This window comes from Rhinoraja longicauda, chromosome 44, assembly GCF_053455715.1.
Source record: "Rhinoraja longicauda isolate Sanriku21f chromosome 44, sRhiLon1.1, whole genome shotgun sequence".
NCBI classification, from domain to species: Eukaryota; Metazoa; Chordata; class Chondrichthyes; order Rajiformes; family Arhynchobatidae; genus Rhinoraja; species Rhinoraja longicauda.
The window spans coordinates 1,819,070-1,846,947 of record NC_135996.1 but is presented as its reverse complement, the minus strand read 5'-3'; the positions used below and the strand labels follow the sequence as shown (position 1 = coordinate 1,846,947).

The window sequence follows — 27,878 nt, the reverse complement described above, 5'->3', positions numbered from 1 at the left end:
GTCCCCCTCCCTCCCCCTTCGCCCCTCCCCTCCCCCCTCCCTCCCCACTACCCCCTCCCTCCCCCCTCTCCCCTCCCCCTCCCCTCCTCCCTCCTCCCTCCCTCCCACTTCCCTCCCTCCCCTCCTCCCGGTTACAATGGAAACCCTACGAGGACGGGCCCAACGGGGAAAGAGGGGTACTGGGAAAAGGGGAGGTCCCCCTCCCTCCCTCCTTCCCTCTCCCCTCCCTCCCCCTCCCCCCTCCCTCCCCTCTGCCTCCCCTTCCTCCCTCCCCTACCCCTCCCTCCCCCTCCCCCCTACCCCGCTCCCTCCCCTCTCCCCCCTTCCCCCCTCCCCTCCCCCCTCCCGTCCCCCCCTCCCCTCCCCCCTCCACACCTCCCTCCTCCCTCCCTTCCCTCCCCCCCACTCCCCTCCCGGTTACAATGGAAACCCTACGAGGACGGGCCCAACGGGCACACTTTTGCTAGTATACTATTAAAACTCAGATCTTGTGTATATATATTTTTTGGGTTTGACCTGAATTATTTGATATATTTATTTGTTCGTAACAGCGATTGCGGCAAAACGGTGAACAGTAGCGTGACGGTTTTCGCACCGCCTTAATCGCCAACCTCCCAAACGACCGGCCGTGATATTTTCATTTGATTTAGTCGCATGTTTTTTAAGTTACAGAGGTTTTAAAGCGCTGCCCCCCCCCCCCTTTTCAGGGGGGCGCTGCGGTGCGGATTTAGTCTTCAGCTTGTGATGTCACAATGCCCCTGTGAGATGAGCTCGAGCTGATCCCCCTCCCACCCCTTCAGCGTGTGATGTCACAATGGACAAGCAGCTGCTATTGGGTGTCTACTCTTTACAAATTTACATCTTTTTATTTTTATTTCAAGGTCTTCAGCTTGTGACGTCACAATGCTTGGGTGAGATGGGCTACATTGTTGCGAAAAGCAACTGATTGTTTTTTAAAGTTGTGTTTTTTATTGCAAGTCACTTAACATACACAGGTCAGCATGGGGCCCCTATGCTCGCGGACCAACGGGGCAAGTGTTTCGAAAAAAGAAAGGGGAGGACCCCCTTCCCCCCTCAACCCCTTCCTCCCCAATCCATCCCACCTCCATCCCCACTCCCTCCCCCCCTCCTCCCCAACTCCCTCCCCATCCCTCCCCGCCTCCCTCACCCCTCGGGGACGGGCCCAACGGGGAAAGAGGGGTACTGGGAAAAGGGGAGGTCCCCCTCCCTCCGCCCTTCCCCCCTCCCTCCCTCCACCTCCCACCTTCCCCCTCCCCCCTTCCCCCCTCCCCTCCCACCCCTTCCCCCTCCCCTCCCCCCTCCCTCTCCGCCTCCCGGTTACAGTGGAAACCCTACGAGGACGGGCCCAACGGGGAAAGAGGGGTACTGGGAAATCGGGTGGTCCCGTTTTATTTCTGACCTTTTTTTAAAAAGTCTTCCGGTTGTGACAAAACAATGCTTGTGTGAGATGGGTGCTACATTGTTTCGAAAAGCAATAAAAAGTTCGCCGTGAGTAGCACTTAGTCACCGGGAATGTTGCCAAAAAAGCACTAATTGTTTTAAAGTAGTGTTTTTTGTTATTGCAAGACACTTAACATACACAGATCAGCATGGGGCCCCTATGCTCGTGGGCCACCGGGGCAAGTGTTTCGAAAAAAGCACAGAGTGTGTCTGGGGGAGAGAGAGAATGGGGGGGGGGGTCTGAGAATGGGGACTGGGGAGGGGGACAACAGGGGTCGTTGCGGAGGGGGCTTGGTGGTGGGGGAAAGAGGGGTACTGGGAAAAGGGGAGGTCCCCCTTCCCCCCTCAACCCCTTCCTCCCCCCTCCTTCCCACCTCCATCCCCATTCCCTCCCCCCCTCCTCCCCAACTCCCTCCCCCCTCCGTCCCCACCTCCCTCACCCCTCCCCCCTAACTCCCCTCCCCCATAACTCCCCACCCTCCCTCCTTCCCTCCAACCCTAGCCCCCTCCCTCCACCCTTCCATCCCTCTCCCCCTCCCCCCTCCTTCCACCCTCCCTCCCCCCCTTCCGGTTAAAATGGAAACCCTACGGGGACGGGCCCAACGGGGAAAGAGGGGTACTGGGAAAAGGGGAGGTCCCCCTCCCTCCCCCCTTCCCCCTCCCCTCCCCCCTCCCTCCCCCTCCCTCCACCTCCACCCCCTTCCCCCCTCCTCCCCTTCCTCCCTCCCCTCCCCCCTTCCCCCTCCCCTCCCCCTCCCCCCCTCCCTCCCCCTCCCCTCCTCCATCCACGCCTCCCTCCTCCCTCCCTCCCCCCTCCGTCCCCGCCTCCCGGTTACAATGGAAACCCTACGAGGACGGGCCCAACGGGGAAAGAGGGGTACTGGGAAAAGGGGAGGTCCCCCTCCCTCCCCCTTCCCCCCTCCTTACAGAGGTTTAAAAGTGCTGCCCCCCCCTGATTTATCGAAGTTTTGACAGAAGGGGGGCGCTGCGGTCCGGCAGTGCTCAGTACGCATGCGCGGAATCTCCACACTCTGTACTCAGCACGCATGCGCGGCATCTCCTCACTCGCACCAAAACAATGGACGCCGTTAGCGGCGCCAGCCCGCGATCACAGGCTCACCTCTCCTCTCTCCACCTGGTTCTCTCCTCTCTCCCACACCCGGAAAAACATCTCCCCGCTATCCCCCCCCCCCCCGGACCTTTGAATGATGAGATCTCCCGAAGCCCACACCCCACCGGACTTTTCACAGATCCGATCACCCGCAACCCCCCCCCCCCCCGGGCCTTTAACTGATGCTAAGAGTGTGTCTGGGGGAGAGAGAATGGGGGGTGTGGGGACGGGCCCAACGGGCCCGCATAGAACGGGCACACTTGTTCTAGTATATACTACTAAAACTCAGATCTTGTAGCTTTGTATATATATTCCACTGATGTCGGCTGAATACGGCAATTCCGGCAAAACGGTTAACCGATTTTTGTACCGCATTAATCAGCATGCGGTTCGCTGCTGGAAAATGGTATTTATATTTATTTCGGACGCATATTTTTTAAGTTACAGAGGTCTAAAGGTGCTGCCCCCCTCATTTATCGAAGTTTTGACAGAAGGGGGGCGCTGCGGTCCGGCAGTGCACAGTACGCATGCGCGGAATCTCCTCACTCTGTACTCAGCACGCATGCGCGACATCTCCTCACTCGCACCAAAACAATGGACGCCGTTTGCGGCGCCAGCCCGCGATCACCGGCTCACCTCTCCTCTCTCCCCTTGCTTCTCTCCTCTCTCCCACACCCGGGAGAACATCTCCCCGCTATCTCCCCCCCCCCCGGGGGCCCCTCCCCCCTCACTCTCTCCCCCCTCCACAAATACCGCCACATCTCTCATCACCCTCCCCCCCTCCATCCTCAACACCTCCCTCCCTCCACCACTCCCTGGGTGTGGGCACGGGCCCAACGGGCCCGCTTTGAACGGGCACACTTGTTCTAGTATAATATTAAAACTCAGATCTTGTGAATATATATATGTATTTTTTTGGGGTTTGACCTGTATCGTATGTATATTTATTCGTAACAGCGATTGCAGCAAAACGGCGGACCGTAGCACGACGGTTTTCGCACCGCCTCAATCGCCAATCTCGCGCTCGCTCGGCCGTGATATTTTCATTTAATTTGGTCGCGTGTTTTTTAAGTTACAGAGGTTTTAAAGCGCTGCCCCCCCTTTTTCAGGGGGGCGCTGCGGTGCAGATTTAGTTTTCAGCTTGTGGCTTGTGACGGCTACATTGTTTCGAAAAGTTTCCAGAAAAGGGATTTAGTTTTCAGCTTGTGACGGCTACATTGTTTCGAAAAGTTTCCAGAAAAGCACTGAAGGGGGACTCCTTCCCCATCCCTCCCCACCTCCCTCACCTCTCGGGGACGGGCCCAACGGGGAAAGAGGGGTACTGGGAAAAGGGGAGGTCCCCTCCCTCCCCCCTCCCTCCACCTCCCCCACTTCCCCCTCACCCCTGCCCCCCTCTCCTCCCACCCCTTCCCCCCTCCCCTCCCCCTCCATCCCCCTCCCCTCCTCCCTCCCTCCCCCCCCTTCCTCCCCGCCTCCCGGTTAAAATGGAAACCCTACGAGGACGGGCCCAATGGTGAAAGAGGGGTACTGGGAAAAGGGGAGGTCCCCCTCCCTCCCCCCTTCCCCCCTCCCTCCCCCTCCCTCCACCTCCCCCCTTACCCCCTCCCCCCCTTCCCTCCCCTCCAACCCTTCCCTCCCCTCCTCCCTCCACACCTCCCTCCTCCCTCCCTCCCCCCTCCCTCCCCGCCTCCCGGTTACAATGGAAACCCTACGAGGACGGGCCCAACGGGGAAAGAGGGGTACTGGGAAAACGGGTGGTCCCCCTCCCTCCCCCCTTCCCCACTCCCTCCCCCTCCCCCTACCCCCTCCCTCCCCTCTCCCTCCCCCCTTCCCCCCTCCCCCCTCCCCCCCTCCGTCCCCTCCCCCATCCACACCTCCCTCCTCCCGTCCCTCCCCCCCACTCCCCTCCCGGTTACAATGGAAACCCTACAAGGACGGGCCCAACGGGGAAAGAGGTGTACTGGGAAATGGGGAGGTCCCCCTCCTTCCCCCCTCCCTCCCCCTCCCTCCCCCTACCCCCTCCCTCCCCCCACTCCCCTCCCGGTTACAATGGAAACCCTACAAGGACGGGCCCAACGGGGAAAGAGGGGTACTGGGAAAAGGGGAGGTCCCCCTCCCTCCCCCTTCCCCCCTCCCTCCCCACTACCCCCTCCCTCCCCCCTCTCCCCTCCCCCTCACCTCCTCCCTCCTCCCTCCCTCCCACTTCCCTCCCTCCCCTCCTCCCGGTTACAATGGAAACCCTACGAGGACGGGCCCAACGGGGAAAGAGGGGTACTGGGAAAAGGGGAGGTCCCCCTCCCTCCCCCCTTCCCTCTCCCCTCCCTTCCCCCCTCCCCTCCCCCCTCCCATCCCCCCCTCCCCTCCCCCTCCACACCTCCCTCCTCCCTCCCTTCCCTCCCCCCCACTCCCCTCCCGGTTACAATGGAAAACCTACGAGGACGGGCCCAACGGGCACACTTGTGCTAGTATACTACTGAAACTCAGATCTTGTATATATATTTTTTTGGGGTTTGACCTGAATTATTTGATCTATTGATTTGTTCGTAACAGCGATTGCGGCAAAACGGTAAACAGTAGCGTGACGGTTTTCGCACCGCCTTAATCGCCAAACTCCCAAACGACCGGCCGTGATATTTTCATTTGATTTAGTCGCATGTTTTTTAAGTTACAGAGGTTTTAAAGCACTGCCCCCCCCTTTTCAGGGGGGCGCTGCGGTGCGGATTTAGTCTTCAGCTTGTGATGTCACAATGCCCCTGTGAGATGAGCTCGAGCTGACCCTCCTCCCCCCCCCCTTCAGCGAGTGATGTCACAATGGACAAGCAGCTGCTATTGGGTGTCTACTCTTTACAAATTTACATTTTTTTATGAGAAGCACTTGGTCAAGTCAAGTCAATTATATTTGTATAGCACATTTAAAAACAACCCACATTGACCAAAGTGCTGTACATCTGATAAGGTACTAAGGAAAAAATGAAACATACAGTGGCACGCAAACAGTTCACAGCACCTCCTCAACGAGCCTCAAACGCTAGGGAGTAGAAATAGGTTTTGAGCCTGGACTTAAAGGAGTGGATGGAGGGGGCAGTTCTGATGGGGAGAGGGATGCTGTTCCACAGTCTAGGAGCTGCAACCGCAAAAGCTCGGTCACCCCTGAGCTTAAGACTGGAAGCTTAGTGCCCGGAAATTTTGTGAAAAGACACTGAGAGTGTGTCTGGGGAGAGAGATCGTTGCGGAGGGGGCTTGGTGGTGGGGGGAAAGAGGGGTACTGGGAAAAGGGGAGGTCCCCCTTCCCCCCTCAACCCCTTCCTCCCCCCTCCTTCCCACCTCCATCCCCACTCCCTCCTAAAACCCCTCCCCTCCCTCCCCAACTCCCTCCACCCTCCCTCACCCCTCCCCCCTAACTCCCCCCCGGCCCCTCCATCCCTCCCTCCCCCCCTCCCTTCCCCCTCCCCTCCCCCCTCCCGCCCCCCTCCCTCCCCCTCCCCCCTACCCCTCTCCCTCCCCTCCCCCCTTCCCCCCTCCCCTCCCCCTCCCTCCCCCCTCCCCCTCCATACCTCCCTCCTCCCTCCCTCCCCTTACCCCCCCCCCCCCAATCCCCTACCGGTTACAATGGAAACCCTACGAAGACGGGCCCAACGGGGAAAGAGGGGTTCTGGGAAAAGGGGAGGTCCCCCTCCCCCCCTCACTCCCCCTCCCCCCTACCCCCTCACTCCCCTCTCCCTCCCCCTTCCCCCCTTCCCCTCCACCCTCCCCTACCCCCCTCCCCTCCCTCCCCCTCCCCTCCTCCCTCCCTGCCTCCCCTCCTCACGGTTACAATGGAAACCCTACGAGGACGGGCCCAACGGGGAAAGAGGGCTACTGGGAAAAGGGGAGGTCCCCCTCCCTCCCCACTTCCCCCCTCCCCCCTACCCCCCTCCCTCCCCTCTCCCTCCCCCCTCCCCCCCCTTCCTCCCCTCCTCCCTCCACACCTCCCTCCTTCCCTCCCTCCCCTCTTGCCGGTTACAATGGAAACCCTACGAGGACGGGCCCAACGGGGAAAGAGGGGTACTGCGAAAAGGGGAGGTCACCCTCCCTCCCCCTTCCCCCCTCCCTCCCCCTCCCCCTAACCACAGTTCACAGCACCTCCTCAATGAGTCTCAAACGCTAGGGAGTAGAAATAGGTTTTGAGCCTGGACTTAAAGGAGTGGATGGAGGGGGCAGTTCTGATGGGGAGAGGGATGCTGTTCCACAGTCTAGGAGCTGCAACCTCAAAAGCTCGGTCACCCCTGAGGTTAAGACCGGAAGCTTAGTGACCGGACATTTTGTGAAAAGACACTGAGAGTGTGTCTGGGGGAAGAGAGATCGTTGCGGAGGGGGCTTGGTGGTGGGGGGAAAGAGGGGTACTGGGAAAAGGGGAGGTCCCCCTTCCCCCCTCAACCCCTTCCTCCCCCCTCCTTCCCACCTCCATCCCCACTCCCTCCTAAAACTCCTCCCCCTCCCTCCCCAACTCCCTCCACCCTCCCTCACCCCTCCCCCTAACTCCCCCATCCCCTCCATCCCTCCCTCCCCCCCTCCCTTCCCCTCTCCCCTCCCCCCTCCCTCCCTCCTCCCTCCCCCTCCCCCCTACCCCTCTCCCCCCCTTCCCCCTCCCCTCCCTCCCCCTCCCCTCCCCCTCCACACCTCCCTCCTCCCTCCCTCCCCTTACCCCCCCCCACTCCCCTCCCAGTTACTGGGAAAAGGGGAGGTCCCCCTACCCCCTACCCCTCTCCCTCCCCCCTCCCCCCTTCCCCCCTCCCCTCCCCCCTCCCTCCCCCTCCCCTCCTCCCTCCCTTCCCTGCCTCCCCTCCTCCCGGTTACAATGGAAACCCTACAAGGACGGGCCCAACGGGGAAAGAGAGCTACTGGGAAAAGGGGAGGTCCCCCTCCCTCCCCACTTCACCCCTCCCCTCCCCCCTCCCTCCCCCTCCCCCCCCTACCCCCCTCCCTCCCCTCTCCCTCCCCCCTCCACCCCTTCCCCCCTCCCCTACCCACCCTCCCCCTCCCCTCCTCCCTCCACACCTCCCTCCCTCCCCCTTCCCTCCCTCCCCTCCTCCCGGTTACAATGGAAACCCTACGAGGATGGGCCCAACGGGGAAAGAGGGGTGCTGGGGAAAGTGGAGGTCCCCCTCCCTACCTACCTCTCTCCCTCCCCCGCCCCCTCCCCCCTCCCCTCCCCTCTCCCCTCCCTCCCCCTCCCCTCCTCCCTCCACACCTCCCTCCTCCCTCCCTCCCCCTTCCCTCCCTCCCCTCCTCCCTGTTACAATGGAAACCCTACGAGGACGGGCCCAACGGGGAAAGAGGGGTACTGGGAAAAGGGGAGGTCCCCCTCCCTCCCCCTTCCCCCCTCCCCTCCCCTCCCTCCCCCCTACCCCTACCCCTTCCCCCCTCCCCTCCCCATCCCTCCCCCTCCCCCCCTACCCCTCTCCCTCCCCCCTCCCCCACTTCTCCCCTCCCCCTCCCTTCCCCTCCCCTCCTCCCTCCACACCTCCCTCCTCCCTCCCTCCCCCTTTCTTCCCTCCCCTCCTCCCGGTTACAATTAAACCCTACGAGGACGGGCCCAACGGGGAAAGAGGGGTACTGGGAAAAGGGGAGGTCCCCCTCCCTCCCCCCTCCCCTCCCCCTCCCTCCCCCCTCCCCCCTACCCCCCTCCCTCCCCTCTCCCTCCCCCCTCCCCTCCCCCTCCCTCCCCCTCCCCCTCTTACCCCCTCCATCCCCTCTCCCTCCCCCCTCTCCCCCCTTCCCCCCTCCCCTCCCCCGCTCCCCCCCCTCCCCTCCTCCCCTTCCCTCCCACTACTCCCCTCCCGGTTACAATGGAAACCCTACGAGGGCGGGCCCAACGGGGAAAGAGGGGTACTGGGAAAAGGGGAGGTCCCTCTCCCTCCCCCCTTCCCCCCTCCCCTCCCCCTCCCTCCCCCCTCCACCCCTACCCCCCTCCCTCCCCTCTCCCTCCCCTTTCCCCCCTCCCCTCCCTCCCCCTCCCCTCCTCCCTCCACTCCTCCCTCCCTCCCCCCTCCCTCCCCGCCTCCCGGTTACAATGGAAACCCTACGAGGACGGGCACAAAGGAGAAAGAGGGGTACTGGGAAAAGGGGAGGTCCTACTCCCTCCCCCTCTTCCCACCCCCCCCCTCCCCATCCCCCCTCCCCTCCCTCCCTCCTCCCTCCTCCCTACCCCCTCCCTCCCCTCTCCCTCCCCCTCCCCTCCCCCCTCCCATCCCCCCTCTCTCCCCCCTCCCTCCCCCTCTCTCCCCCTCCCTCCCCTCTCCCTCCCCCCTCCCCTCCCCCTTCCCTCCCCCTCCCCTCCTCCCAACCCCTTCCCTCCCCCCAACCCTCCCCCTTTCCTCCCCCCCACTCCCCTCCCGGTTACAATGGAAACCCTACGAGGACGGGCCCAACGGGCACACTTGTGCTAGTATATATATAAAATTATTTCGACATTATCTGCAATTGTTTGTAACTTGCAGATGTTGTCCATATATGTATATATTTTTTTAATGCATATATACAGTACATATATTTTCAAATACATATATATGGTCAATATCGATATCTGCAATTTTTTTAAAATGCAGATAATGTCCAAATTGATAGCCAGATTTATATTATGAAACGAATGACACGTACAGATGCTAACAACGTATTGGACAAATGGGAATGTTGACAGTTGAATTGAATTGCACAAATCTGCGTTAATCGACCTGGGCCGAAGGAACATGCAGGAACTATCCGAATATGGTAGTGTGCAACAGAGACAAGTTGATATTACGTGTCACCTTACCCCAATGGTAGCAGGACAATTGGTAAAACGCTTAATGATGCATTAGTTTCGTCAGTCCTAATAGAATACCTTTGATGAAAGCGGTCGAATGGAGTGTGTATCATTCTGGTCATTGCACTACAGGTGGATATTTGAGGGAAGGAGGTCAGGAGAAGTGACCGACTGGCCAGAGTTGTTTGGCTATGAGCTGAAGTGCCGAGGGAACATATTAGTGAAGTACAATGAATAACGATAGTTTGGAGATACAACGCGGAAACAGGCCCTTTCGGCCGACCGGGTCCGCGCCGACCAGCGATCCCTGCACATTAACACTATCTTATACCCACTAGGGACATTTTTAACATTTACCGAGCCAATTAACCTACATACCTGTACGTCTTTGGACGATAGGAGCATAGAGAAAAAGAGATATGCCCGCCTTAAGATTATTGAATAATTAGAGGGCATGAAGTCGAATCAAATAAATAAAGGACAATTGCCAAAAATCGTTTTCACTGTATATATCCTGCCATGAATTTGATTAGAACTGTTAGTGGAGGGAGGATAATTACCCTATTTTCAAATATATAAGGGAGGACGCGGTGAGGCGCAAGTTTGCGAGTCCACACCTGGAGAGGATTGGTTAAATTGATTCCCGTTGGTCACTAACATCCAGAGTTAAAGGATTCACACATTCAATATTAGCCCATTTAATGCACTTTTGAGATGTGTGTTGTGTGATAATTGAAGGTTTTAGGGAAACACATGTTCAAAGTGAAAGAGTAATGGCTTCATCCAGCAATGCTCAGGGTTAATATCGCCATCAATACGCAGTGAGATTATTAGCTGATTAGATATTACTCCGCTGTACATACAATATTCCTTTATCCCTTGTTGAGAATGTCCCGGGTGGACATTCGCATTTGTTCCTCGACACCACTTAGGCTTCATGGTGAAAGGACATATTTATAACTGACTTGGATTGTTACCTGTTGCAATCCAATGCCATTCTAGTGAAGCGGGGTTTAAAAACAACAGTGTGGGAGTGGACAAAACGACGAAATAGAGTGGGAGGCAACGAGGACAAAATTGAAAATTATGCAAATCAAACGATGACGCTTGACGAATACGCCAAATCTGCTGCCAGATTGAGAGCATTCAATGCGCAGGTTTGTTTATCGTTATCCGAACTTTCATCGGCTTCGATAAAATATCTTTTAATTAGTTCTCTGGATGAAATACATTTGTAAGATCAATAGAAACGATTGTTGACGATAGAGTGATATCATTCATAGTTCGTCAGCTAAATTTAACGAATAGCGAGAGTGCATTGATATTTTTTCCGATATAATAGTAATCGAACGTATCAATTTCAGTGTAACGAAAACGATTCACCTATCCCGGTGAATGCCGACATCTCCTGCACGGCTTTCAAATGACTTTTGATTTTTTTCATGTCTTGGTTCATCCGGGCTCCTTGTTCAGGACTGCCCCAATCCCAAAATTACGGTTCATGCCCGAAACACTCAGTCGGTTCCGATCGGTTGTCCCGGTCTTGAAGCAGTAACTGTTTCCCATTCCACCTATGCACCCAGATCTGAAAGTTCTCATGTTTTATTTGCAGATTTCCAACACTCGCGGTTTTAGTGCATTCTCTCTAGTTTCCTCTTTTTCTCTTTCCCTCTTTTCCCCATAATTCGCTCTGGACATCACATGTTTATTAAAACCAGGCCGAATTTTAGGGAAGCCCTTTCATGCTTGTTTTGACTTAAGGGAGGAATGAGTCTTCTGCAGCTCGTTTTCTGAACGTTCAGGATCTGAATAGAGATTCCGATTTGAAGCAGCGTGTTCCCACTCTGAGACGATTTATTAAATTCATACGCCCCTGGGCCCTTGTCGGCCTTCGGAGAACGCAGAGGAAGAACGTTCACATATGAGTGATTTTCCCAATTCTCACCGGTTGCCCTTATGAAAACGTTGCGCTCCACTAAATCACCCGACCTGTTCCCTCCCATAAATCACCTCTCTCCTTCAAAGACCAACGTATCAATATTCCCGGGATGCCACATTCCCTGGATCTCATATTTCACCTCCAGGTCTGATCAGTATCTTTTCTGTTTTGTTTCTCTCTTTTACAGTTAACTTGGTGGCGATTATGATCCTGTCCCGAGGGAGGTGTGGTCTCTCCAAATGTTTCACTCGCTACCTGGTGGGAATGGCAGCGGCCGATCTCCTGGTCGTTATCTCTAATCCTTTATTGAGGAGGGTTGGTCAGAGTTACTTCCCGCGATCATTCCTGTACATTACACCCGTGTGCAGACTCACCATCGTCTTACTTTCGACAGCCACGCATGTTTCTGTCTGGCTGACAGTCGTCTTCACCTTTGATCGGTTTGTGGCCATTTGTTGTGAGCAGCTGAAAACAAAATATTGCACCGAGAGAACGGCGTGTGTGGTTATCGCGACAGTGAGTGTGATGAGCTGTTTAGTCTCCATCCCTTTGTACTTTATTTACAGACCAGGAGAGGTTATTGATGGTGTCCCGTGGCGTTGTGTCGTCACGCAGGAGTTCTATACTTCCGGTGCTTGGGGGGCATTTGAGGTAACTGGCCGCATTTTAACTCCATGCATCCCGATTTTCCTGATTTTGCTGTTCAATGTTCTGATGGCCGCACGTATTTTAGTGGCCAGTAGAGTCCGCAGGGAGCACAGGGGCTGCAGCAATGGAGAGAATGGCAAGGACCCAGAGATGGAGAAACGCAGCAAATCTATCGTTTTACTTTTCAGTATAACCGGCAGTTTTATATTGTTGTGGATAACACAATTTGTGTACATGGTTTACAGGAAGATTGCAAACATTCAGCTTTATACCTCTTACTCTGATCCTAACCTTATCACAGAGCGAATATCATTTATATTGCAAGTCCTCAGTTCCTGCACCAATACATGTATTTATGTCCTGACACAGTCCCAGTTCAGAGAGGAGCTGAAGAACGCGGTGACATATCCACTGAATGCAGTTCTCAAAATATTAAAAACATATTAAGCACATGATTCGGAAAGGAGCCTTAGATGCGATTTTGCAATCCTTGACGCTTTTCGTGGGATTGAAAGTATATTTTACTTCAGGAACAGGCGCGTATAAAACACTCGCAACTCTAAATGGATAATTATTTACTATTGCTGATCACACCTGTTGAGACTTGATTTGTTCTGTGATCTTTAGATCAGTTTTAGTTTAGTTTGGAGATACAGCGCGGAAACAGGCCCTTCTGCCCACCGATACCGCACCGACCAGCGATCTCCGCATACTTACACTATCCTACACAATAGACAATAGACAATAGGTGCAGGAGTAGGCCATTCAGCCCTTCGAGCCAGGAACACTTCGAGCCAGGAGTAGGCCATTCAGCCCTTCGAGCCCTTACTGGGAACACTTTTACATTTACACAACGCCAGTTAAACTACAAACATATACGTCTTTGGAGTGTGGGATGAAACCGAAGTTCTCGGAGAAAACCAACTCAGGTCACGGGGGTAACTTGCAAACTCTGCACAGGCAAGCACCCGTAGTCAGGATCGAACCCAGGTCTCTGGTGCGGTGAGGCAGCAGCTCTACCGCTACGCCGTCGTAACGCCGGATTGGAGAAATATCTTTGAAAATATGTCATCGATGTTTTCAACTGGGTTTAAAATATATTTTCCTTTCTCAACTATTCTTTTTTTTGGGTTGACGTTATTTTCGGTTCATAGTCTGAGCACGGTTAATATTTAAGACTATAAATGATGTCCAGGCACGGAGGTACCGATTGCCTGCTGTCAGCAAGTAAGGTATTAGAATTGTCTAAGTATTCTCGTCAGTGTTACCGTCTCGCTGAGAAGGAATGGCCTTGAACTGAGCCTGAAGCCGAACACATCCTCACTCCGCGTGAGGCTCGTTCGTGCAGCCTTTTTTCCGTAAAAGATTTTATATCAGGCACTGTGGAGGGTGCAACGATTAGCAAGTTTGCAGATGATACAAAAGTGAGTAGTTTTGCAGATTGTGATGATGCCTGTGAAAAATTGCAGAAGAAACATGATCGATTGGCCAGGTGGGCTGAGGAATGGTGGTGGAATTAAATACAGAGAAATGTGAGTTCATAAGTTCATAAACGGTAGGAGTAGAATTAGGCCATTCGGCCCATGAAGTCTACTCCGCCATTCAATCATGGCTGATCTATCTCTCCCTCCTAATCCCATTCTCCTGCCTTCTCCCCATAACCTCGGACACCTGAGGTATTGCATTTTTGTGATGTGTAAAGCGGACAGTGAATGGTAGGGCTCTGAGGAGTGTTGTCGAGCAGAGGAATCTAGGAGTGCATGTGCATGGTGTGTTGAAAGTGGAGTCGCAGGTAGATAGAGTGGCCAAAAAGGCGTTTGGCATATTGGCCGTTATCAGACAGAGTTTTGAGTAGAGAAATTGGGAGGTGAAGATGCGGTTGTATAAGACGTTGGCGAGGTCGCGCTCAGAGTATTGTGTTTAGTTCAAGGCTCCATGATATAGGAAAGATGTTGTCAAGTGGGAAAAGGTACAGAGGAGGTTTATAAGGATGTTGCTCTGGCTAGAGGGTTTGAGAAATAGGGAGAGGTTGGGTAGGCTGGGACTCTATTCCTTAGAGCGCAGGAGGACGAGGAGTGATCTTATGGAGGGTTATAACACAATGAGAGGAATAGGTCGGGTAGATGCACAGAGTCTCTTGCCCAGAGTAGGTGAAACGAGGGCCAGAGGACATAAGTTTAAGGTGAAGGGGGAAGATTTAATAGGAATCCCAGAGGTAACTTTTTCCGCAGAAAAGGTGGTGGTTGTACGTACAAGCTGTTAGAGCAGGTAGTGGAGGCAGGGACTATCCCAACATTTAAGAAAAAGTTAGACAGGTACATGGATAGGACAGGTTTAGAGGGATAAGGATCAAACGCGGGCAGGTGGGACTAGTATAGCTGGAACATGCGGCTGTGTGCAGGTTGCGCCAAAACGTATGTTTCCACACTGTATTATTCTATGACTTTGTAATATAGCTACTGCTGAAGAAAGTTGCACGCGATTTCCTCCTCTCCGTATAACCACAAGGCCCGGTCTTTTGAGTTTCTCAGTCAATTCCCTGAACTAATCGCACGTTCTAACAGCAGGGACGTCACTTGGCTGATGTAATCGGTTTGTGAATAATTTTAAGATCTTTATTTGTAAGTCAGTGCCCTCTCATTGTCTCCATGGAGATTGTAAATATTAAAGTGTCTCTGTAATGTTGCGACCAGGCGTTTCACTGGGGGCAGGTGCAAGCCAACACGTCCGGGGTGGCAGTTCAGGGGAGATAGAGTGGTAAGAAGCATGTAGGGGAGCGATGGGTGAAGGGAGGGGGGGGGGGGAGGGCGTGGAGAGAGAGTGAACGCTGACGGATGCGGGTGGAGGGGCTGAGGATAACGTTAATCAAAGGGGGAATATATATACAGAGAGGATAATGAACACGGAATGCCGAGAGGACAATGAGTACAGCGAGGGTGGGAGAGGAAGATACGTGTAAACGGGGAAGTGAGGGCGAGAGATGAGACGGAAGAGATAATGGGGCATATAAAGGAGAAAGACAGGATGGGGCAGAGAGACCCGCTCCTATATTCCGCATGTTGCCCAGTTATCTGATCTGGAACAACAATCCTATTTCATTATCACGTGTCCCATATCCTGAAACTTCCTCCTCAGTGAAGCAGCAGTGATATATTCACAATAAAGTTTACAGCCATCAAAACTGTTCGCCACCTCCGTGCCTGGGGGTCATTTATAGTCCTTAAATATTAACCGTGCTCAGGCTATCAACCGAAAATAACGATATGTCAACCCAAAGGAAACTTGACCAACGAGAATAATTGAGAAAGGAAAATACATGTTAAACCCAGTAATTTTTGCTTTGCATCGAAGTGAGCGATGTGGGGAATCCGCTGTGGTGGATGTTTATGTTAACTTTTATGTAGTTGTGTGTCTTGTTGCTTTTTTTTCCTATGGCTGTATGATAGTTCGTATATCACTGTACTTTAATTGGTACAAGTGACAATAAAAGACCTTTGAAACTTCCATGACATGTTTTCAATGATATTTCTCCTGTCGGGCGACACGGTGACGTAGCGGTAGAGCTGCTGTCTTATAGCGCCAGAGACCTGTGTTCGATCCAAACTACGGGTGCTTGTCTGTACGGAGTTTGTAAGTTCTCCCCGTGACCCGAGTGAGTTTTGTCCGAGAACTTCCGTTTCGTCCCACAGTTTGTTAGCAGCGATAGTAAATTATTACACATTAATTGTTTCACGCGAGCCTGTTCCTGAAATAAAACATACCTTTAATCCCACGGAAGTAGACACAAAATGCTGGAGTAACTCAGCGGGTCAGGCAGCATTTCGGGAAAGAAGGAACGGGTGACGTTTCGGGTCGACACCCTTCTTCAGACTGATCCCACGAAGTTTAATCCCACGAAGAGAGTCTAGGGTTACAAAATCGCACATAGAGCTCCTGTGAATACTGTGCTTTCTATGTTTTTGTTATTTTAACAAATGCATTCAGTGGATATTTCGCCGCTTTCTTCAGCTCCTCTCTGAACTGGGACTGTGTCAGGACATAAATACACGTGTTGGTGCAGGAACTGAGAACTTGCAACATAAATGATATTTGCTCTGTGATAGGGTTAGGATCTGAGTAAGAGCTATGAATTTGAACGTTTGCAATCCTCCTGTAAACCATGTACACAAACTGTGTTATCCACAACAATATAAAACTGCCGGTTATACTGAATAGTAAAACGATAGATTTGCTGCGTTTCTCCATCTCTGGGTCCTTACCATTCTCTCCATTGCTGCAGCCCCGGAGCTCCCTGCGGGCTCTACTGGCCACTAAAATACGTGCGGCCGTCAGAACATTGAACAGCAAAATCAGGAAAATCGGGATGCACGGAGTTAAAATGCGATCAGTTACGTCAAATGCAGCCCAGGCGACGGAAGTACTGAACTCCCGCGTGACGACACAACGCCACGGGACACCATCAATAACCTCTCCTGGTCTGTAAATAAAGTACAAAGGGATGGAGACTAAACAGCTCATCACACTCACTGTCGTGACAACCACACCCGCCGTTCTCTCGGTGCAATATTTTGTTTTCAGCTGCTCACAACAAATGGCCACAAACCGATCAAAGGTGAAGGCGACTGTCAGCCAGACGGAAACATGCGTGGCTGTCGAAAGTAAGACGATGGTGAGACGGCACACGGGTGTAATGTACAGGAATGATAGCGGAAAGTAACTCTGACCAACCCTCCTCAATAAAGGGTTAGAGATAACGACCAGGAGATCGGCCGCTGCCATTCCCACCAGGTAGCGAGTGATACATTTGGACAGACCACACCTCCCTCGGGACAGGATCACAATCGCCACCAAGTTAACTGTAAAAGAGAGAAACAAAACAGAAAAGATACTGATCAGACCTGGAGGTGAAATATGAGATCCAGGGAATGTGGCATCCCGGGAATATTGATACGTTGGTCTTTGCAGGAGAGAGGTGATTTATGGAGGGAACAGGTCGCGTGATTTAGTGGAGCGCAACGTTTTCATAAGGGCCACCGGTGAGAATTGGGAAAATCACTCATATGTGAACGTTCTTCCTCTGCGTTCTCCGAAGGCCGACAAGGGCCCAGGGGCGTATGAATTTAATAAATCGTCTCAGAGTGGGAACACGCTGCTTCAAATCGGAATCTCTATTCAGATCCTGAACGTTCAGAAAACGGGCTGCAGAAGACTCATTCCTCCCTTAAGTCAAAACAAGCATGAAAGGGCTTCTCTAAAATTGGGCCTGGTTTCAATAAACATGTGATGTCCAGTGCGAATTATGGGGAAAAGAGGGAAAGAGAAAAAGAGGAAACTAGAGAGAATGCACTAAAACCGCGAGTGTTGGAAATCTGCAAATAAAACATGAGAACTTTCAGATCTGGGTGCATATGTGGAATGGGAAACAGTTACTGCTTCAAGACCGGGACAACCGATCGGAACCGACTGAGTGTTTCGGGCATGAACCGTAATTTTGGGATTGGGGCAGTCCTGAACAAGGAGCCCGGATGAACCAAGACATGAAAAAAATCAAAAGTCAGTTGAAAGCCGTGCAGGAGATGTCGGCATTCACCGGGATAGGTGAATCGTTTTCGTTACACTGAAATTGATACGTTCGATTACTATTATATCGGAAAAATTATCAATGCACTCTCGCTATTTGTTAAATTCAGCTGACGAACTATGAATGATATCACTCTGTCGTCAAAAATCGTTTCTATTGACCTTGCAAATATATTTCATGCAGAGAATTAATTAAAAGATATTTTACCGAAGACGATGAAAGTTCGGATAACGATAAACAAACCTGCGCAATGAATGCTCTCAATCTGGCAGCAGATTTGTCATACTCGTCAGGCGACATCGTTTGATTTCCATAATTTTCAATTTTGTCTGCGTTGCCTCCCACTCTATTTCGCCGTTCTGTCCACTCTCCCACACTGTTGTTTTTAAACCCCGCTTCACAAGAATGACATTGGATTGCAACAGGTGACAATCCAAGTCAGGTACAAATATGTCCTTTCACCATGAATCCTCAGTGGTGTCGAGGAACAAATGCGAATGTCAATAGACAATAGACAATAGACAATAGGTGCAGGAGTAGGCCATTCAGCCCTTCGAGCCAGCACCGCCATTCAATGCGATCATGGCTGATCACTCTCAATCAGTACCCCGTTCCTGCCTTCTCCCCATACCCCCTCACTCCGCTATCCTTAAGAGCTCTATCCAGCTCTCTCTTGAAAGCATCCAACGAACTGGCCTCCACTGCCTTCTGAGGCAGAGAATTCCACACCTTCACCACCCTCTGACTGAAAAAGTTCTTCCTCATCTCCCCTAATAAGATCCCCCCTCATCCTTCTAAATTCCAGTGTATACAAGCCTAATTGCTCCAGTCTCTCAACATACGACAGTCCCGCCATTCCGGGAATTAACCTGGTGAACCTACGCTGCACGCCCTCAATAGCAATAACGATTTGCAAATTTCAGAAATAACAACAATTTTTATAATTAGCTTGCAGTTTTCACTTGAGATTTTAAAATATCTGCTTTATGTTACTAGCTTTACTTCTTTGGTTTAGAGATACAGCGCGGAAACAGGCCCTTCGGCCCACCGGGTCTGCGCCGACCAGCGAACGCCGCACGTTAACACTATTCTACACCCTCTAGGGACAATTTTACGTCTGTGCATCTTTAGAATGTGGGAGGAAACCGAAGATCTCAGAGAGAACACACGCAGGTCCAGGGTGAACACACAAACTCCGTACAGACAGCACCCATAGTCCAGCAGTTCGCCTACCAGACTCGCGTCGGGTGGAGAACGACATCATCTACCTGCGGAACAGAGCTCTTCAACACCTGGAGAAGCCGGATAGCACTGTGAGAATCATGTTCTTTGATTTCTCCAGTGAATTCAACACCATCCAGCCAGGGCTTCTGGGTGGCAAGCTGGAGCGCACGGGAGTGGATCACCACCTCACATCCTGGATTTTGGACCAACCGACAATAGTATGTGAGGACAAAGGACCTGGTCTTGGACAGGGTGGTCTGCAGCACTGTAGTTCCGCAGGGAACAGTGCTACTAGCGCCATTCTATTTCACCCTGTATACTGCGGACTTTAGGCACAGCTCTGCAGACTCCTATCTACAGAAGTTCTCTGATGACTCTTCCATCGCCGGCCTCATCACGGGCGACGAAGACAGGGTGTTAAGATAACTGATCAAGGAGTTTGTGGACTGGTGCCAGCGGAACCGCCTCCGGATCAACGCGGGGAACACCAGGGAGATGGTGGTAGATTTCCGCAGGCGCAGCCATGTCCCCCCGACGCCGGTGAACATCCAGGGAATAGACATCGAGAGGGTGGATTCTTATATGTACCTTGGTGTCTACCTCAACAATAAACTGGACTGGACTGAAAACACCGATGCACAATACTGAAAGGGCCAGAGCAGACTTCATCTGCTAAGGAGACTCAAGTGCTTTGGAGTGCAGGTGGCACTCCTAAGGAACAGCATAAGGAACAACATCGGCCATTTTCTATGGAGTGGTCTGCTGGAGCAGCAGCATCTCAGCGGCGGAAGGGAAGAGACTCGACAAGCTGGTCAGGAAGTCCAGCTCTGTCTTGGGTTTTCCCCTCGACTCAGTGCAGGTGGTGGGAGAGAGGATGATAATGGCAAAACTAACATCGCTGCTGGACAACAACTCCCACCCCATGCAGGACACTGTCACTGCACTGAGTAGCTCATTCAGTGACAGACTCCTTCACCTCAAGTGCGCGAAGGAGAGATATAGGAGGTCCTTTCTTCCCGCTGCTGTGAGACTGCACAACCAGCACTGATCCCAGCAGACGAGTCAACAACAACAGCAAAGAACACACAGAAAACTGATGACAATTTATGTATCTTTTATTCATAATGAATGATCTCTTGCACTCTTGCTATCCACGTTGCTGCTGTAACACTGTAAATTTCCCCGGTGTGGGACGAATAAAGGAATATGTTATAGTCGGGATCGAACCTGGGTCTCCGGCGCTGCATTCGTTGTAAGGCAGCAACTCTACCGCTGCGCCACCGTGACCGAACATTTGATTTTGTCCCTCAATCGAAAAATATAAAAAATTGTTCGATAATAATAATGACTGTCTTCATAAGCACACATGCCTGATTAAAAAGAACAATTAGAACGTGGAAAGAAAGCGAGGAAATATATTCCTCTTTGAAAGTGTACGTACGTGTGCGCTCGTTCAAAGAGGAAAGAGTTGGACTTTTGACACAGGAACGTAGGTTTCATTATTGTACTGTTCACAGAAACATAGAATAAAAACCACTGAAAATTACGCAATTTGATCCATCGAGTTTGCGGCTTCTCGATAAAAGAGGTGCTCATTCATTCTCACCCCGGCATGGTTTTATAGATTTGCATTATTTCTACTGTATTTCTGTTATTCGATGATGTTACCGAGGTATAAAGGATTATAGATAAATAGGATGTTCACGGTCCTTTTCACAGAGTAGGGATACTAAAACTTAATGGGGATACCATTGTTTTAAGCCAGAGCTGGTTATAGGCACAAGGTGATGGCGGAAAAGTTGGTGCGGTGTGTTTCCTGCAGGATGTGGGAAGACAGGGACGTCGCGGGAGCTTCTGGGAGCTACACCTGCAAGAACTGTGTCCAGGTGCAGCTCCTGAAGGGACGTGTGGTGGAGTTGGAGAGGCAGTTGGATGACCTCAGGGCCATCCGGGAATGCGAGAGTTTCCTCGACAGGACCTATTGTGAGGCTGTCACGCCAAGGGTCCAGGTCGAGCGAAGGTGGGAGACTGTTTCCGGGGGGAGTGGACGTGGACTACAGGACACCCCAGTGGCTGTGCCTATTGCAAATAGGTATACCCTCTTGGGAACTGTCGGGGCAGAAGACGTTTCCAGTCCGAGTGGCGGACCTGTTGGCAAGGATACACGACAGGGGAGACCGAAGTCTGGAAGAGCCGTAGTGGTCGGTGACTCCATAGTCCGAGGGACGGACAGAAGATTCTGTGGCAGCAGGAGGGACTTGAGGATGGTCTGTTGCCTCCCTGGTGCCAGGGTTCAACACATCACAGACCGGCTTCAGAAAATCCTAGTGAGGGAAGGCGATCAACCTGAAGTCGTTGTGCACGTGGGCACGAATGACGTCGGGCGGAAGAGGAAGGAGGTGCTACAGCGGGAGTTTAGAGAGTTGGGAAAAGCGCTGAGAAGTAGGACGTCGAAGGTGGTTATCTCTGGACTGCTACCGGTACCTCGTGCTGGTGAGGCCAGGAACAGAGAGATAGAGGGTATGAATTTATGGCTGAGGGGCTGGTGCAGAGAGCAGGGATTTAGATTTCTGGACCACTGGGATCTCTTCTGGGCTAGGGGTGACTTGTACAAAAGGGACGGGTTGCATCTTAACAGCAGGGGGACAAACATTCTGGCAGGCAGGTTTGCTAGTGTGACACCTGTGGCTTTAAACTAAGTAGTGGGGGGGAGGGGTTAACAAATTGTGAATATGAAGATGAGGTCAAAGGGAATACAGGAGATATTGCAAAAGACTCTCGGAAGAATGGGAACAGAAGTTCTAGAGCGGAAAAGAAATTAAGGGCAGGGCCAATTGTGAACGATGTGAGAGAGGAGGTAAATACAGAAGTTAAAGTGTTGTACTTAAATGCGCGTAGTATAAAAAATAAAGTGGATGAGCTTGAGGCTCAGTTAGTCATGGGCAAGTATGATGTTGTAGGGATCACTGAGACATGGTTACAAGAGGACCAGGGCTGGGAACTGAATATTCAGGGGTACACAACGTATAGAAAAGACAGACAGGTGGGCAGAGGGGGTGGGGTTGCTCTGATGGTAAGGAATGATATTAATTCCCTTGCAAGGGGTGACATAGAATCAGGAGATGTTGAATCAGTATGGATAGAAATGAGAAATTGTAAGGGTAAAAAGACCCTAATGGGAGTTATCTATAGGCCCCCAAACAGTAGCCTCGACATAGGGTGCAAGTTGAATCAGGAGATTAAATTGGCGTGTCAAAAATGTAATGCTACGGTGGTTATGGGAGATTTCAACATGCAGGTAGACTGGGAAAATCAGGTTGGAAATGGACCCCAGGAAAGAGAGTTTGTAGAGTGCCTTCGAGATGGATTCTTAGAACAGCTTGTACTGGAGCCTACCAGGGAGAAGGCAATTCTGGATTTAGTGTTGTGTAATGATCCTGATCTGATAAGGGGACTAGAGGTAAAAGAGCCATTAGGAGGCAGTGATCACAACATGATAAGTTTTACTCTGCAAATGGAAAGGCAGAAGGGAAAATCGGAAGTGTCGGTATTACAGTATAGCAAAGGGGATTACAGAGGCATGAGGCGGGAGCTGGCCAAAATTGATTGGAAGGAGGCCCTAGCAGGGAAGACGGTAGAACAGCAATGGCAGGTATTCCTGGGAATAATGCAGAGGTTGCAGGATCAATTTATTCCAAAGAGGTGGAAAGACTCTAAGGGGAGTAAGAGACACCTGTGGCTGACGAGGGAAGTCAGGGACAGCATAAAAATTAAGGAGAGGAAGTATAACATAGCAAAGAAGAGTGGGAAGACAGAGGATTGGGACTCTTTTAAAGAGCAACAAAAGTTAACTAAAAAGGCAATACGGGGAGAAAAGATGAGGTACGAGGGTAAACTAGCCAATAATATAAAGGAGGATAGCAAAAGTTTTTTTAGGTACGTGAAGAGGAAAAAAATAGTCAAGGCAAATGTGGGTCCCTTGAAGACAGAAGCAGGGGAATTTATTATGGGGAACAAAGAAATGGCAGACGAGTTAAACCGTTACTTTGGATCTGTCTTCACTGAGGAAGATACACACAATCTCCCAAATGTTCTAGGGGCCGGAGAACCTAGGGTGATGGAGGAACTGAAGGAAATCCACATTAGGCAGGAAATGGTTTTGGGTAGACTGATGGGACTGAAGGCTGATAAATCCCCAGGGCCTGATGGTCTGCATCCCAGAGTACTTAAGGAGGTGGCTCTAGAAATAGTGGAAGCATTGGAGATCATTTTTCAATGTTCTATAGATTCGGGATCAGTTCCTGTGGATTGGAGGATAGCAAATGTTATCCCACTTTTTAAGAAAGGAGGGAGAGAGAAAACGGGTAATTATAGACCAGTTAGTCTGACATCAGTGGTGGGGAAGATGCTGGAGTCAATTATAAAAGACGAAATTGCTGAGCATTTGGATAGCAGTAACGGGATCATTCCGAGTCAGCATGGATTTACGAAGGGGAAATCATGCTTGACAAATCTACTGGAATTTTTTGAGGATGTAACTAGGAAAATTGACAAGGGAGAGTCAGTGGATGTGGTGTACCTCGACTTTCAGAAAGCCTTCGACAAGGTCCCACATAGGAGATTAGTGGGCAAAATTAGGGCACATGGTATTGGGGGTAGGGTACTGACATGGATAGAAAATTGGTTGACAGACAGAAAGCAAAGAGTGGGGATAAATGGGTCCCTTTCGGAATGGCAGGCAGTGACCAGTGGGGTACCGCAAGGTTCGGTGCTGGGACCCCAGCTATTTACGATATACATTAATGACTTAGACGAAGGGATTAAAAGTACCATTAGCAAATTTGCAGATGATACTAAGTTGGGGGGTAGTGTGAATTGTGAGGAAGATGCAATAACGCTGCAGGGTGACTTGGACAGGTTGTGTGAGTGGGCGGATACATGGCAGATGCAGTTTAATGTAGGTAAGTGTGAGGTTATTCACTTTGGAAGTAAGAATAGAAAGGCAGATTATTATCTGAATGGTGTCAAGTTAGGAGGAGGGGGAGTTCAACGAGATCTGGGTGTCCTAGTGCATCAGTCAATGAAAGGAAGCATGCAGGTTCAGCAGGCAGTGAAGAAAGCCAATGGAATGTTGGCCTTCGTAACAAGAGGAGTTGAGTATAGGAGCAAAGAGGTCCTTCTACAGTTGTACCGGGCCCTGGTGAGACCGCACCTGGAGTACTGTGTGCAGTTTTGGTCTCCAAATTTGAGGAAGGATATTCTTGCTATGGAGGGCGTGCAGCGTAGGTTCACTAGGTTAATTCCCGGAATGGCGGGACTGTCGTATGTTGAAAGGCTGGAGCGATTGGGCTTGTATACACTGGAATTTAGAAGGATGAGGGGGGATCTTATTGAAACATATAAGATCATTAGGGGATTGGACACATTAGAGGCAGATAACATGTTCCCAATGTTGGGGGAGTCCAGAACAAGGGGCCACAGTTTGAGAATAAGGGGTAGGCCATTTAGAACGGAGATGAGGAAGAACTTTTTCAGTCAGAGGGTGGTGAAGGTGTGGAATTCTCTGCCTCAGAAGGCAGTGGAGGCCAGTTCGTTGGATGCTTTCAAGAGAGAGCTGGATAGAGCTCTTAAGGATAGCGGAGTGAGGGGGTATGGGGAGAAGGCAGGAACGGGGTACTGATTGAGAGTGATCAGCCATGATCGCATTGAATGGCGGTGCTGGCTCGAAGGGCTGAATGGCCTACTCCTGCACCTATTGTCTATTGTCTATTGTCTATTGGCATAGGGTTAGGTTGAGAGGGGACAGATTTGGGAGGCAGTTCGGGCGCAAACCATTCACTCATATGATAGTTCTTATCTGTAATGTATTGCCAGAGGACGCAATGGAAGCGAAAACAATAAAACGTTCAAAATACATCTGTACGGATGAGGATTGGAAGGGGTTACAAATAAATAGACGAAATACCTTAAAATTGGTCTAACCCAGAACGACAAGTTTGTCGGCATGGACAAGACGGGATGAAAGGTTTTCTATACAGTGTCACTCTGCGACACGATGACTTTGTTCGCCTCTTGTAGTCCAAAGCAGAACTTATCTGTTACGTATCTGCATTGAGGTCATTCCAGAATACAACCATGCGTAGATGAAGGGATTAAAAGTAACATTAGCAAAGTTGCAGATGACGCAAAGCTGGATGGCAGATTGAACAGTGAGGAGGATGCTATGAGGATGCAAGGTGACTTGGACAGGTTGGGTGAGTGGACAGGTGCCTGGCAGATGTAGTTTATTGTGGATGAATGTGAGGTCATCCACTTTGGCGGCAAGGACAAGAAGGCTGATTATTATTAGAATGGGATCAAGTTAGGAAAAGGAGAAGTACAACGAGATCTGGGTGGACTTGTTCATTAGTCACGGAAAATAAACATGCAGGTACAGCAGGCAGTGAAGAAATCCAATGGCATGTTGGCTTTCATTGCGAGGGGATTTGAGTTTGGGAGCAAGGAGTTCTACTGCTGTTGTACAGGGTCCAGGTGAGACCACACCTGGAGTATTGTGTGCAATTTTGGTCTCCAAATTTCAGGAAGTACACTCTTGCCATTGAGGGAGTGCAACGTAGGTTCACGAGGTTAATTCCTGGGACGGCGGGACTGTCATATGTTGAAAGAATGGAGCGACTGGGCTTGTGGACAATGGAATTTAGAAGGATGAGCAGGAATCTTATTGAAACATATAAGATTATTAAGGGATTGGACACGCTGGAGGCAGGAAATATGTTCCCGATGTTGGGGAATCCAGAACGAGGGTCCACGGTTGAAGAATAAGGGATAGGCCATTTAGAACGGAGATGAGGAAGAACTTTTTCACCCAGAGAGTTGTGAACCTGTGGAATTCTCTGCCTGAGAAGGCAGTGGAGGCCAATATTCTGGATGCTTTCAAGAGAGAGTTAGATTGAGCTCTTAAAGATAGTAGAGTCAATGGATGTGGGGAGAAGGCAGGAACGGGGTACCGATTGTGGATGATCAGCCATGATCACAGTGAATGGCGGTGCTGGCGCGAAGGGCAGAATGGCCTACTCCTGCACCTATTGTCTGTTGTCTGTTGTTGCCTTGTGATATTTTTTCACATCGCTCTTAATACCCTTCTCCTTTGTTGTATCCTTATGACCGAAGCGCTGATACTTTCATGTGTAAGTCTCTATTAATAGAACACAGAATTGTAGACCAACTTCGCAACGTGGTCTCACAGTTTTGGTGACGCTTGCTCCCACGTTTACAGTTCCCTCTTCCTCTGCAGCCATTTATTGTAAGTTGACTCTCTGCATTATTGCTGCCCATACGCAACTCCGCATTTTTTTCACTTCACCTGCTTTTCGTCTGCCTCCTAATGGCTCTTTTGGCTCTTTTACATCTAGTCCCCTCATCAGATCAGGATCATTACACAACACTAAATCCAGAATTGCCTTCTCCCTGGGAGGCTCCAGTACAAGCTGTTCTAAGAATCCATCTCGAAGACACTCTACAAACTTTCTTTCCTGGGGTCCATTTCCAACCTGATTTTCCCAGTCTACCTGCATGTTGAAATCTCCCATAACCACCGTAGCATTACATTTGTGACACGCCAATTTTATCTCCTGATTCAACTTGCACCCTATGTCGAGGCTACTGTTTGGGGGCCTATAGATAACTCCCATTAGGGTCTTTTTACCCTTACAATTCCTCATTTCTATCCATACTGATTCAACATCTCCTGATTCTATGTCACCCCTTGCAAGGGAATGAATATCAGTCAATAGACAATAGACAATAGACAATAGGTGCAGGAGTAGGCCATTCAGCCCTTCGAGCCAGCACCGCCATTCAATGCGATCATGGCTGATCACTCAATCAGTACCCCGTTCCTGCCTTCTCCCCATACCCCCTCACTCCGCTATCCTCAAGAGCTCTATCCAGCTCTCTCTTGAAAGCATCCAACGAACTGGCCTCCACTGCCTTCTGAGGCAGAGAATTCCACACCTTCACCACCCTCTGACTGAAAAAGTTCTTCCTCATCTCCGTTCTAAATGGCCTACCCCTTATTCTCAAACTGTGGCCCCTTGTTCTGGACTCCCCTAACATTGGGAACATGTTATCTGCCTCTAATGTGTCCAATCCCCTAATTATCTTATATGTTTCAATAAGATCCCCCCTCATCCTTCTAAATTCCAGTGTATACAAGCCCAATCGCTCCAGCCTTTCAACATATGACAGTCCCGCCATTCCGGGAATTAACCTAGTGAACCTACGCTGCACGCCCTCCATAGCAAGAATATCCTTCCTCAAATTTGGAGACCAAAACTGCACACAGTACTCCAGGTGCGGTCTCACCAGGGCCCGGTACAACTGTAGAAGGACCTCTTTGCTCCTATACTCAACTCCTCTTGTTACGAAGGCCAACATTCCATTGGCTTTCTTCACTGCCTGCTGTACCTGCATGCTTCCTTTCATTGACTGATGCACTAGGACACCCAGATCTCGTTGAACTCCCCCTCCTCCTAACTTGACACCATTCAGATAATAATCTGCCTTTCTATTCTTACCAGCAGAGCAACCCCACCCCCTCTGCCCACCTGTCTGTCTTTTCTATACGTTGTGTACCCCTGAATATTCAGTTCCCAGCCCTGGTCCTTCCTGCCTTCCACGACAGATCGTAGGTAATATTAACATCAGGGGGATCAAGGTCCCAACTATGTCCACGTGCACCATTGATGCTGTTTAGGCTTCGTACTCCACCTTGTTTCCTAAAGTCAATAACGAGCTCATTTGTCCACCTTCCCTTGAGCGAGATGATATTGTCCTGGCACATTCTTTCCCTCCTCTACTCCGTCTCGTCGTTTTTGATGACTCGGCCCACCTCAGAGGTGTCGTCGCGATCACCACATCATGCACTTAATTAGCATGCCCCTTAACAAATCATTTGTATGATTTCTCTACTTCACCATCTAAATCACTCGTTTCCTTTTCCCCTGACTCTGTCTGAAGAAGGTTCTTGACGAGAACGCCACCTGTTCTTTTTCTCCACAGATGCTGAGTTATTCCAGGTTTTGGGGTCGATAACAGTTTTGTTCGTTGATGTCGGTGTATCCAATTTTGT

The 27,878-nt window shown here is 51.1% G+C and overlaps 1 protein-coding gene across 1 annotated transcript; it reads right to left on the bottom strand.

Annotated features, from left to right (window-relative positions):
* Positions 1-15,894: 15,894 nt before the first annotated feature.
* Positions 15,895-17,824, bottom strand: LOC144612322 (putative G-protein coupled receptor 139). Its single transcript, XM_078431897.1, has 3 exons — positions 17,732-17,824; positions 17,297-17,312; positions 15,895-16,799 (listed from the first exon to the last, which is right to left on the bottom strand). The coding sequence occupies exons 1-3, from the start codon at positions 17,822-17,824 to the stop codon at positions 15,895-15,897; spliced, it is 1,014 nt and encodes a 337-aa protein (XP_078288023.1).
* Positions 17,825-27,878: the final 10,054 nt, after the last annotated feature.

Bases quoted from the DNA above. Each gene is read 5' to 3' on its own strand.
- LOC144612322 (XM_078431897.1), bottom strand. From the start codon at position 17,824: ATGTCGCCTGACGAGTATGACAAATCTGCTGCCAGATTGAGAGCATTC.